This window comes from Dendroctonus ponderosae, unplaced genomic scaffold, assembly GCF_020466585.1.
Source record: "Dendroctonus ponderosae isolate FM_Combo_2020 unplaced genomic scaffold, Dpon_F_20191213v2 Dpon_F_20191213_1, whole genome shotgun sequence".
Classification (NCBI taxonomy): Eukaryota; Metazoa; Arthropoda; class Insecta; order Coleoptera; family Curculionidae; genus Dendroctonus; species Dendroctonus ponderosae.
This window is the reverse complement of record NW_026017110.1, coordinates 61,231,177-61,244,165: the sequence shown is the minus strand read 5'-3', so window position 1 is coordinate 61,244,165 and position 12,989 is coordinate 61,231,177. Positions and strand designations below refer to the sequence as shown.

The 12,989-nt window shown below is 34.8% G+C and overlaps 1 protein-coding gene across 3 annotated transcripts in view; it reads right to left on the bottom strand.

The window, feature by feature from the left end:
- Positions 1-20: 20 nt before the first annotated feature.
- The window catches only part of LOC109540864 (phosphatidylinositol 3-kinase regulatory subunit alpha), a 46,050-nt gene continuing 33,081 nt past the window's right edge, over positions 21-12,989 (bottom strand). For all 3 annotated transcript variants that reach the window (XM_019909357.2, XM_048661007.1, XM_019909356.2), the window contains 3 exons: positions 6,162-6,296; positions 5,206-6,071; positions 21-3,763 (listed from right to left, as the gene is read on the bottom strand). In XM_019909357.2, coding sequence (XP_019764916.1) covers positions 2,377-3,763; positions 5,206-6,071; positions 6,162-6,296 — 2,388 coding nt within the window. In that variant the 3' untranslated portion in view covers positions 21-2,376. The remainder of the gene's footprint in view (positions 3,764-5,205; positions 6,072-6,161; positions 6,297-12,989) is intronic.

Genomic DNA, 12,989 nt, shown 5'->3' with positions numbered 1-12,989 from the left:
CCATCCAAAAAACAACTAGATATTTTCCAATTTTTATTGGTGAATTCATGTGAAATAAAAACAGTTGAGTTATAATGAACGTGAAAACATTAGAGCCAACATACATCTTAAATTGATACAATAATGGTCTCGCTCTGTAACCGTTTCGCTAAAAGCTGAATATATACCTAATGTGACATTTCTGAGGCTGAACACTCGCCCATCGGAATTTTAAATTATCACAATAAGCTTATATATACAGAAAAGAAGTATTTTGAATGAATTTAAGGTCTCCCATGTAAATTTCGTTTACAAATAATTGTTTAAATCAATACGACTTTACATATACATTTACATTGATTTGAGATCATAGAATCCACTACTATTCTTACTTAGGAGACCCGACATTCGAAATTTTATTTGCGTTAAAATGCAACAATAAAATCCAATTTACGACTATTAGTTTTGCGTTTTGCACAAATGTCACATTTTCAATTTGGGGAGTTAGAAATACGACGAAAATTATTGTTAAATACAGCTAAACACAACAATCTTCGACATATTCCAGTAACAAAATCTAAAGCCAACATGTATGTTCTAGTTCTACATTTTTATTTATTCCATTTTCTGATGGATAACACACAATATTTAAAAGATGATGATTCGTAACAACATTAAAATGAGATAAGCGTTCGTAAAAAGTCCATCGACAATGACATGAAATAGCTATTACATACATAGTATTCAGCTCAAGAAAAAAGAATGCAATAATTGAGGTCAAGCGTTCTATAAGAAGGAATACTTTTGATGATAAAATCAGTGTCAGTAACATCAATATATTTGGAATTTTTTTCTAATTTTTTTTCAACAATAATGAAGGCATCTCCGATAGAACACTCGACTCAAACTATTTAGAATCTAATCAGTTCCTTGAAAACAAAGAAGAGATCTAGGAATTATACAGTTGGGCCAAGTGGTTTATAAGTATTCCTCTTTTCTTATCTTGCTAGTTTTGTTACAATTCTCAATACGCTAGTTGCTCTTGGTACTAGTTTAAAAAATATAAGTCTTGTAAGATTATCTGTATGTTGAGGACTTGGCAAGTAATTTTGCCGAATTTACGTGGTAATATTGTGCGTATTGATGTTAAAATGCATATTGACTAGTTAGAGTAAAACTATTTAGTATCATCTATCATAGATGTGGTCAAGTCTCCCACGAAATGATCACATTTAACGTTACTTTATTTGCTGTTGCTAAACAGCTTAAAACTATGTGAAAATTGGAAAAAAAACGTCAAAACAGGTTTTTCTGGTTAAAATAAAATTAAATATGATCATCTATCATGTATACCAAAATGATACAAGCTGTTAAAAATTTTCGAAAACCTGTTTATTATCTCACAGAAAACGATTAAATTAATAAAAATTTGCAAATTAAAGAAAAAAATACATTCTACATAAACTCTGCATTGCAGAGATATTACAATTCCGTAACAAAAGTATAAAATCATTTTTAAAAAGCCAGAATAACAATTGCTATAAATAGTACAAAAAGTGGTCACAACTAAAATTAAGGAAGCACAGCTATTCTTGTAGTTTCCGTAAAAATTCTCAAGCTGACCTACACAATTTTTGAAGCTGTACAGCCTTTTAATCACTGGGATACTGTAACGACATAAATAAATTGTTATCAGTAATTCCCAAAAAAGTATATTTATCCGTAATACTGGAAAATGTACATATATCTTTCCCTACATTTTTAATAATTGATAAGCATACAATACATTTACAATAAGACAATAAAGTAATGTAACTTCATATGTGAATGTTTTACAAACAAATTGTATCTGAAATTCAATATAAAAATAAAATGGCCACTATATATCATCATATTATACTCCAAATGCATGAAGGTAAAAAGATAAAAATATAAAGGTTGACTATCATTTTGACAAGAAAATTAATCTGTTAATTTCACAATTGAACCATTGCACAAGTATGACAAAAAATACACAGATCACAAATATCTATCTACAATGCTTTCAAGCAATTACATTTTATAGTTAAAAAGTATAAAATACTTTAAACAGATCATTTTGAAAATTGTTCCTGGGAAATGACATGCTGTAAAATGGTCATTTCTTAAATGTGTCTTTCTGCGTTTACTTCTTTCCACTTCACTTGTTTCAGCCATGCCAAGGTTTTAACTTTTCTTTAGTAAACTATCACAGTCAATATAAATCATGGCGATTTAATACGTAATTACTAGTCTTGTATGTAAATATATTTTTAAGACATAGAGTTCTTCATTCATCCATAAGCAACTTAAAATTCCATCACAAGAAAATTGATAGTCACCACAGCGTGTATCACAAAACAACCCAAATCCGTAGGCCTAAGTACCTTCACCACTAGGCGACGCGTTAATGGAACCAACGGGATGTTTCAATACAGTGGTTAGTAGATCGTTGTGAATTTCTAAAGAATTTGTGGCATAATGCAATACCAACTCTAAGAGGGTTGGATATATGTTGTAGGGTTCTGAAAAACCGAACCCTTTTTCCGTTTGGTGTATTATGCAGTGATTAGGGGTTCCATTACAATTAACAACTAATACAAAATTCGGTTTGTTACTGGACTTCCTGATCAGAAATGTCCCATCTGGCTTGCCGCTTAATAAATCCTCAGCCTGTTCTCGGGTCGAATCTGGCATAAACCATGACGCTTGCTCATTATGAGGCATAGAATCCACGTCAGTTTCAACTTCTGCTATCGTATCGTCTTCATTCCAATTGATTAAATTATTGATTTCGGTCTGCTTCACTCCGCGCTGCAAAAGCCATCGAATAAATTGTTCCCTCTCACGACGCAAATTCTGAATTTCGGGTTTGAGGGAATTTAGTTCTCGTTCCAGGCTTCGGTTGTACGCTTGTCTACTTTGCAGATTTTTTTCAAGTTGTTCGCAACTATCAATCATTAAGCCTAATCGCTGTTTTAATAACTTTGCATTAACCTCCAAAGTTTTAATCTCATGTGGTTGGGCTTCGTTCTGAAATTTCTCTTGGATTAAAGTCTGCTTTTCAAACACCCTCACTAATTCGCGAAAAGCGTTGAGGGAAAGACGTCGCGTTTGAACATCTTGACAAGTTTCATTAAAATCTTTAGATACACGTTCGCATTCTTTTTGCTTTTCGACCAAACTTTTATGGATTTGCTCAAGCTTAGTTTTCAGCTTGTCAGTTCGTTCCAATATTGCTTGCTCTTCCTCTTGGTTGTTCCTGTTAACAGGGAATTGAAGTTTGATGTTCAAAGACGTGTTATATTGAGACAACGAAACGTTGCGAAAGTGATTTATGAGGTCGACTACAGAATTGTACTTGTATGGCTCTGTAAACCCATACTTCCCTTTGCTATGGCAAATTTTAATTAGCTTATTAGCACCTCCTTTTCTGAGGGTTAATGTATACTCCCCGCCCTTGCTCGATGCATCGCGCACTAAAAATGTACCATCAACTGTATTGTTTAGCAACTCGTTGACGACTTCTCGCTTAATATCGCCCCAATACCACTCTGCATCTTGCAGTTCCATTTTCTTCTCTTTCTCTGAATGACTAGATGATTCCGACACCCGAATGGGAAGGCTGGTTCCCATGCGACCGGACACCTTTCGGGGCGGTATTGCGGGGGCTGATGCAAATTCTGGAACCACTTCTCCCCAGTCACAGTGCATGAGCAGAATTTCTATTATTCTATTGTGAGCTTGCGTGTTGTACACCACTTGTCTGCAACAAATATTCGCAAATTAGTTTTACTCAATTCAATTAGCCACCACGTGCTTCAGCACCAGTCAGAATTGCCTCCAATCTCACTGCAATTATGTTTAATTAGATTTATATTTAGTTCTGACGAAAATATTTAAAAGATTGGAAATTTACCGAAACGGTTCCTAAAAGATCACCTAATCGCTCTTGACCTGACTTAACCTTTAAACTTTTTCAAGTGAACAAAAAACTCCCCTTTTTCGTGCACGTAGACCAAGAGAAATTGGAAAATGTGAGCAATTTGAGTAGATAATTGGACGCAATGCTGTAATAGCCCAATATATTTTAGAACTAATAATGTACGTGTAAAGTGGCAGGCTGAATGATTTTTTAAACTAATTTTACCGAAATGAAGTTGGATCTTAAATTTTCGAGAAGAGTTTGGTCTCGAGCCAGTTGGCATCGGGTTTAGTATTTTTATTATCAGAATATGTGTGGCCTGTTTCAACAATAATCTGAAAGTTATAAATTCGGTTTTCCTAGCTTTCACAATCATTGAAAGGCGAGCCGATTGTCCTAAATTACCTGTTCAGCGTCTCCAGCAGAAGGGTCAACAATTCTTCATTGCACTCTAGTGGTTTATCATCAGTAATTTCCTGTATATATCCGCATTTGCACGTATTTTTAGCACGAATACACCGCTCATTAGCAATACACATGATAGAATAAAACTTTCCCAAAATATTCAGCGGACCACTATACTCGCATTACTTACCAGTCAGTCTAGCATTAGATACTGTAATTCGTTAGTTAAATTTATATTATCAGTACGGGGTATTATCAAAATGTGCTATCAGATACTTAAATCGTGAAGCGTCCTTGATTCAATGTTAAAATAACGTGCATAGAAACACGTATATCGCCAATCACAAAGCAATATGATCATGAACTGGGGAATAAGTAATTAAGGCAACATCTCATTAAATTTTGAGATAGATATGGAAGTATATTAAAAATGTATGAGCTACAAAAGTTCTGATTAAACATTTTGCATCGGAATATTCAAATTAGCCATGGCTTTCAAGTGGCGCTCATAACAAAATTAAAATGGACTGGTTCACGTAATCGGCTTTGAAAAAATCAGTTAAAATGGCAATTTTTTCGAACTGAATTGAAATGCGAACGTTTTACTCAATATAAAACCATTGAAGAGTGGCAATTGCCCGCCAATCAATAAACCGATTTATGTATTTTCTCAAACAATAATTTTATTATAAAATTTTAGTACTCATTGAAGTTAAAACAATGCGGTCAATTTTACTACTCAAATTATTTATGGTTATTTTTCGAAGTTTGACAATGAAAACAAATCTACGAATCGTTTGATCCGCATCAAAATTTAATAGCTAATAAATCAGAGGTGAAACACCATCGAAGTTTTGTAATTGAAATATGATACTTACATAATTCGATCCCATGGAGGTCTCATGAAAATGTGGCACATAACTTGAGTAAGGACGGCTGGAGGATTCTTGTTCCCTCTAGCGAATTCCATCTGACATATTCGGCATAAATGGGCCATGATAAAGTGTAGGGTTGACATATGGTGTTCGGGCAATTGTTCAAGAAGTTGTTTCAGAACCGAAGTGCATTCTTCATCGCTTTTTCGCTTTTGAGCTTCCAAAAATCGGTCATACCATTGGACCGGAATTAGCGGATCTGGTAGTTCACGCAAATATTTTTTTATTAATCCAGCTATGGTTACTGCACTTGCTGAACTCAAATCCAGGCTGTTTATATCACTGTCGATTATTTTCACCAACTTATTCACCTGATCGGCAGGCGGAGTGGCACTGTAGATATTATACAATTCCAGACTAGTGTTGTCTTTCGCAATGGCTTCTAGTGCTTTAACACACTTCACAAGAAGAAGAGGTGCTGGAGTGGTTGGTGAACATTTAAATTGAACGCAAAGCCCTTGTCCAAAATAAGATCGAAATTGCAAGAACGAGTTCCGTCCTTCATCCAGTGGTTTTCCTGAACAAGATACTAAACCAGTCGCCACACAGGTTCGATGGGCCACCAGTCCGCATGTTGTACATATAAAGCCTTGATGGAACAGCCCTCGCAAATACTTATTACATTTGTCGCATTTTTTCAAGCTACTGAAGCTATGCTGCAATAAGCTATGCGGAAATCCCTGAGCAGGAGCATTGTTGCTTTCAGGTGCTTCGCTCAATTCAGTTTGTCGATCTTCTATCTTGTTGAGAAGCTCAGCGATCGCAGCCAGCATTGCCGCCTGGTGGAATTCGTCTTTTATACCCATTGCCTGCAACAAAAAATATTTTTGTCCACTTTTCTAACAAGCGAAAAACTCAAATGAAATAATCTGCTATTGTTGATTAAACAGTGGACTTACTAGTAGTTTTTCTCGATCCAGATGTGCCAAATCTCCTCCTTTCACGTCTTTGCATTTGAACAGCTCCGTATAAGGATGGAGATTGATGGCAGCCATCCATTCGACAACGTGTGATGAAAGCCATTCGCATATTGGCTGAAACAAAGAAAGAAACATGATTTCCCAAGGAAAATCCACAGTATTTGTCCGGTCAGGAACTTAGTGCTTATTTCCGTTTCAAAATATTAATATCGATTAACAAATAAACACAAGTTGCAGTTGCAATAATGCTTTTTGGCTTAAATCAATATCCTTAATTAAATCCATTGAAATGTTTTTACCACACAAACTCGCATCGCCACAGTTGCATGAAATTAAAACGATTTTTTTGCAATTTTTCATCCTTTGATTCACTGCCTGACTGATTTCGCAAGCAAAAGTTGCAAGGAAAAAAAGAAAAAATTTATTGCACTATTGACTTTATTAGTTTTCAGAAAAAGTTAAACAAACATTTGAGAATTTCCATTAATTAATCGAATTCGCGTTGAAACGTTTTTAATTTTCTGCTGTTTATTGGTCTGGATGGAATGAGGTTGAGTGGTGTTGCACGAAAAATGTCGAGGAAATGAAATTGGCTGGACGATTTCTTTAATGAGTCTCATCAAAAGTCAAACATTGTAGAAAGATTTTACAGCAATTGATCGAAGAAGTAATTCGCGCTTGAAAGTTTTTTAATTCTCTGCGATTAATTGGTGTTGGTGGCATGAGGTTGAGTGATGTTGCAAGACAAATTTCGAGAAAAAACCCCCGGTTGGACTATTTATTTAATGCTTTTCGTGAAAAGTTAAACATTGTAGACAGAATTTGGATTAATTGGGAGAATTTCGATTGAAACTTGAAAGGTGGACTGAATGGAATGAGGCCCACCTTTCAACCCACCCTGTGGTCGTTCTGAAACAAACGCTTTTAGCATCAGTATGATTTAATGGAACTGATGTCCAGGGTGGGTATCCATAATCGGCCATGTTGGATCAGAAAACACCAGGTAGGTCAACGACATACCAAAATGGTTGTTTGCCATTGCGGTTAAATAATTGCAGTGTTGCCCACTACGGCTTGACTGATATTTGACAATATTTTTTTGAGTAAGATCAGGACAATGTTGAGTAAAAACTAATTATAGTTAAGTTTCATAAAAGCCCCATAAAATAGTCCTGGCGCCGCTCCAGTCGAAACTGCATAATAAGGAAGAACAGCATATTTTACAAATTCGTCAGTCCCCAAAAAAAATTAAAAGTAGCTACACGCAAACCCCATAAAACGACAAGAAAAAAGGAAAAGCGAGCTTTTTGAGGCTGCACTTTTAATACCAAGATTATTCACTAATTTTACATGCATGGAATAACAGAGGTCAACACTTGGCAACTGTGTGCGCTCGGTAACCCGCTTTCGCTAGTTTGCCTGCATGTGAATTAAACTAAAGTTGAAGAGAGAAGGAAGATTCGTATAGCCCGCATAGCAACGTGCTCTCAGTGTCACTATTAGTGAGCTAAGCGCCTATCGGAGGCAGGCTGAATAGAATTTGGAGTAACATACACTGTGGCCGAAACATTCGATCTGGGTAACCATAACCATTTTCAACGTAAAAAAGACGATCTTTTTTGCCTTTTGTTCGTTTGCTCAAAGTAATAAATCATAATAAATCGTCATATCTTCTTGCTTTAATGCATTCAAATCAGAGTCAAGTTATAAAAGGCAACACCAACGTTTAAATATTTGTGCTGATGTCATCATTTCATCGCCAAAATGACCCAAAGTAATGGTTTTGTAGAGAGCCAACAGCAAAACTACCGATCCGGCCACGGTGTAATTAAAAAAATCTCCTAAATACCAAATAAGTACTGTCTAATAAAAGACGCTCCTATCAACTTGTAAAACGCTAGTTTGGTGGATAGAAGATTTGAAAATGCGCTTCTATTTTATTTCAAACTGAAGCAAATTAAATTCGGACTTTCTCTACTGCAGGGCTTTGACCGTATTACACTACAGTAATAGTCATGCATTGCTTGAATGTGAACTGACACACAGAAAATATATTATTTAGTAAACTATTCAACTTTACTATTCGGCGAGATATTTATTCAAAAGGCAAACCAGCTCGAATTTAATTCAATATGCCGGTTTATAAAAGAACCAGAAGGACGAGAGTTGCGACCGTTAAAACCAACCAGATACTACGTTTTTTTTAAGAACCGTAATAATGTTAATGTTTTAAGTATTTACGTGCCCTTCAAAAGTTTCAATTCAGAAATCAAGCTGATGTAGAAAATACAATGCTCACATTAACATGTATTAGTTGAACCAAAGTCATTCCTCACTGCTGACTAACAATTTACATATTTTAAATGTAACCAACTACTGTGATGGATACAGTAAAACTTAATTTAATTATACTGGACTAGCAGAGGTCATTCGGAATTAAAATCACTTAGTTTATTTGCTCACAAGTATATATTCTAATTACTCCGTTCAGCTTCATACTGTTGACTGAACGAACTATTTTAGCACTGTTGTGATTGTATAAATTTGAAAACCATATTGGTTTTACAGTGACTGTCAAATATGCATTTCAATCTAAGGAGATTAAAATTTTTTTAACATATCTCAAAAGTTTTACTCGCTAATTCAGTGAGAGTCCTCAGCCTTGACTTTCGCAATAGTTCATACTCGTTTAATGACTTTTATGAAAATGCTTCAATGAAATATTATTAATGCTTGCACCGAATTGTGTATTATTTGGTTGCCAAGAGTAGATATATACTTTCCATTCATTACACTATTTATTCTAGCAAAGTTTTTTCATGTGCCCGTAATCGAAACGAAAAGTCGTCCTTATATTCACAGGCTGCACTAAACTGGGAATTTCCTTTCCTTCCTAGTATGCTTGGTACTTTCTTGGAAATTCAGTCTCTATTAATCGAACCGCTTAACGCATTCACACATAGTTCATAAGAATTTATTACTTTATGGAAACTAATGCGACAAGGGCAAATCCGCTCATATCAAAATGCCAGTTTTACTTAAGATAAGATTTCTATCGGTACATATATGTATGTGTTTCTAGGTATTACGAACAAATATACTATATTTAATTACATTTATAGTGATTGATAATTCAAGCAAAAAAACTGCGATTTTACTCAGAGCAACGTTACATGAAAACTGATGTTAATGAGAGAGCTTTGTGTCCCTACTCATTTATATATGTATTTATAGATTGATAACCGTATTTGATCATGATTTATAATTACTCTGCAATGGAGTCGTTGTGCTAATTAAAAAACGACGAATTTCTCCACAGAAACTGCAAACAAACAAAAAACGCACATACATTTGTAGTATTGGAACAGACCAAAAAATATTATGTGCTGATAAAAAAAATCCTGCTCTGAAAGGTCAGAATAAATATATTTCATATAATAAATATACTAGTGGCCTCTGATACTTCGACAATACATTGATCAATTTTCTCCTTAACGACGATGATAAATTGAGAAAATCACCAAAAAAGCACGAAAAGAAAAACAACCTCTTCGCTTATAGTACGAAGACAAAGGACATTCGAGATGCTCTTAGAAAAGTAGATCCAGATTACTCTTTAACGAAGCGAAATGCCCATTTTCTAGAGTTTGTGTCGAGAGCTGGATTGATCTGTATTAAATACAGTCTAAGCCGGGGCTATAATATAATTATATATCATGTTTACTTGTAACATCGGCCAACGTTTACCTGGTTGGATAAAACAACAAAAAGTTTGAAAAATATCACAACATGTCCATTTTAATAAACGGTACCCAGATAACAATAAAGTCTGTATTATCAAATTACAACTGACTGAAAGTGTTTTGAGACTTTAAGCCGTTATCGAAACGAATTTCTTCCTGAGGTTTTCACCGCTCTACTGAAAATTCTCTAGTTTCAAGCAATGGCCGCAAAACCTGAACTTTTTTTGATTTTATGAAAGGTTGGCCGGTTGCTTGATCCGTATTATATTGCTTTAAATCAATAAGGTGTTTTAACTATTATTAAGTTGATATGACATCTTTTATTTGGCTAGAAGCGTTCATGCTTAATAAACGCTTGCTTTTATTGCGGCAAATAAACCAACCTATAAAGAATCGCGCCCGGGTATGATAATAATGATAATACTAAAGCTAAAAATGTAAATGTACCTGGTATGGCGTCCAATTTATCGCATAAGCTAGTTAGTTTAAAAAAAAGGTCAGGCGTTATTCAACGCTCAAGGCCTCCAAGATTCTTAGGATTTCTCCGAGAATTCTGGGTATTAAAACAGTTTTATTCTTCGGGGACTTTCCCAAATCTTGATGCTTTTACATACATATTGAACGCGAGAAGCGCAACGGATTAATTTTGTTTCACTAATGCAATTGTAAACTCAACATAATTTAAAGTATAAAATCGAAAAGCAGAGTTTTACCCTATTGCCAAATTGGAGAAAGTGATAACGTGGTTAAAAACCAGCACGTGCAGAGCAAAAAGAATGCAAAACTAAAATCGCGTTATAATGCAGGGCGACCTCAGATAATAAGGTTAACGAAGATGATAAATATTACCATATTAATAGTCGTTATCAAAGTTCGCCGTTTCTTTTTCCAATTAACACATCGTGCATAATCATAAAATAAGATTAGTCCTTAAGTAACGATTAACACTAAAATTAACACAGATAACCGAAGAATGATTAGTTGCTCTCTTATCTAAGGACACTTTTACAGTTTGAGGATATAATGACGGAATAATCTAATTAAAAAGTTTATTTAAAGTAAAAAGAGGCTTTATGAAGTTTAAATATCTATCCCTAGAGACACAACTCTATAATGGAAAACTTTTCAAACCCAGCTGGCTTTGAGCAGCGCAAATTTAAGCCGCAGAGTGTTGCCTCGACAGCAAACTTGCATTAAAGTGAACTAATCCCGCAGAAAACAGAAAATCACTGATACCTATTTGCCAAACACAAGTTACTACTGTATGTATAAGTATCGGCTATGTTATAAGTCGCTAAGTTTGTAAATCACGTGTCGAAATTTAGATCTGTCGGTTGCTAGATATAAATTTTTATAGTATTCCCGCACGTATTTCTCCTTCTAAAATTTAAATTAGATTTCTTCAAGGTTTCTAGAGATATGTAAATCTTTGCCTACACGAGTTGTGTGTTTTATATTTATACAAAATTTTATGCTCAAGGATAGTCCAGAAGATGATATAAATTAGCCGGGTTTGACACGGGTTCATCTATAAATTAGGAGGACGACACATTTTATAATTTTAGGAAATCTAGGTTAGTTGCCTGAGGCTGAGTTAATATCTAAAATACGAGACGAATAGATGAGTATTGAATTAAATGGCCGCAATAAAAAGAATTTATTGTCGTAGTTTAGACATGTGCGGCTATTTTATTTTTTCATATTGTTAAAATTCATTTAATAGAGAGTTTTGTCTGCGAAACCTCGAGAGGAGTTGTTAGATAGTGGCACAAATTGATCAACCAAAAATGGAATTTCGCCCAAAGTTTTCTGTAGACCCCAGGGAATTTTTCGGGTTTTTTGGCTGTTTTAGAGAAAAATGGCATATTTTGTCATGGATCTTTAAGAGCTTTTCGCGGTTATTATTTAAGACTAGTGACTTTCTCGGGCTTTTAGAAGTTGAACATAAAAGTTGAATCTGGTGGGGTTTTCCGGTTTTCAGGTCGTCGTGAATTAACATTTTTCCCGGATGGTAATTCTAATCCACCACACTCTAAAAACTCAAAAACTTAGTCAGTTTTAAATATTAGCTAATACAACACTAGAGGAACAGACAATAGTACCATTAAATGCGATAAGCTCATAGTAGAATGCGAATGACCAATAATTGCATCAACAAATGAACGTTAAGTAGCTCAATACTGTGTTGCAGCTTATAAAATCCATTGTGTTTTAAGGAAAATCAACAACCCTGACCGACCACTCTGAAATATTTATTAGTTGATTTGCAACCGGAAAACTAGCAAAACATCAGGAATTTATCAAAGTAGCTGAATATTCAAATAGTCACGTTCGTAGCTCAGCACGTTGGTGAAACTTCGATAAAATGGCAATTTTGTTTTACAATGACTAATCTATTTGTCTATGGTTCTAACGACTTAACTACAACAGGCTGGTTTGTTTTTGATAAAAGTTGACCCATTATAAATGGGGAAATTTAAGCCAACTCGAACCCACAGGACAGAAAAAAACGACGAAAACTAAGCATAAGCTGATTAAAATTAGCTCGAATCTATAAGTCTTCCAACCCATAATAATCTCGCCATTCTGTTTCAAGAAGCTAAAATAAGGCATGACATAACGGAGTTTGGAGTTGTATTTTACTTTATATTTCAGCAACACGAAACGGTCATGTGATACGACGGTCCAGCAAGGTCAAGGTTACATTTGTTTGATACTGCGTAATTCATCGACTTAGAATTCGGCTCTGAAACCCCCAGTAATGCAATCCTCACACTGAAGGGTTTAAGCCTAATATATATGTTTTCATTTCACATTTTTCTCGGACTTTTGACCGAATCTTGGTCACTTTTATACAGAAAAAGCGCGTCTAACACACATTATTTCCAGCAATCTCATACTGATGTACAGTTGAGTCCGGATATAACGAACTTGAAAAATGAACTAAAACTGGTTCGTTATATCCGGAATTCGCTATAAGCGAATAATAATACAAAAACACGTGGTGTATTTTATTTCGTTATTTTTACATAGAGTAGTAGAAGTTAGTAGGTATGACTAAAAA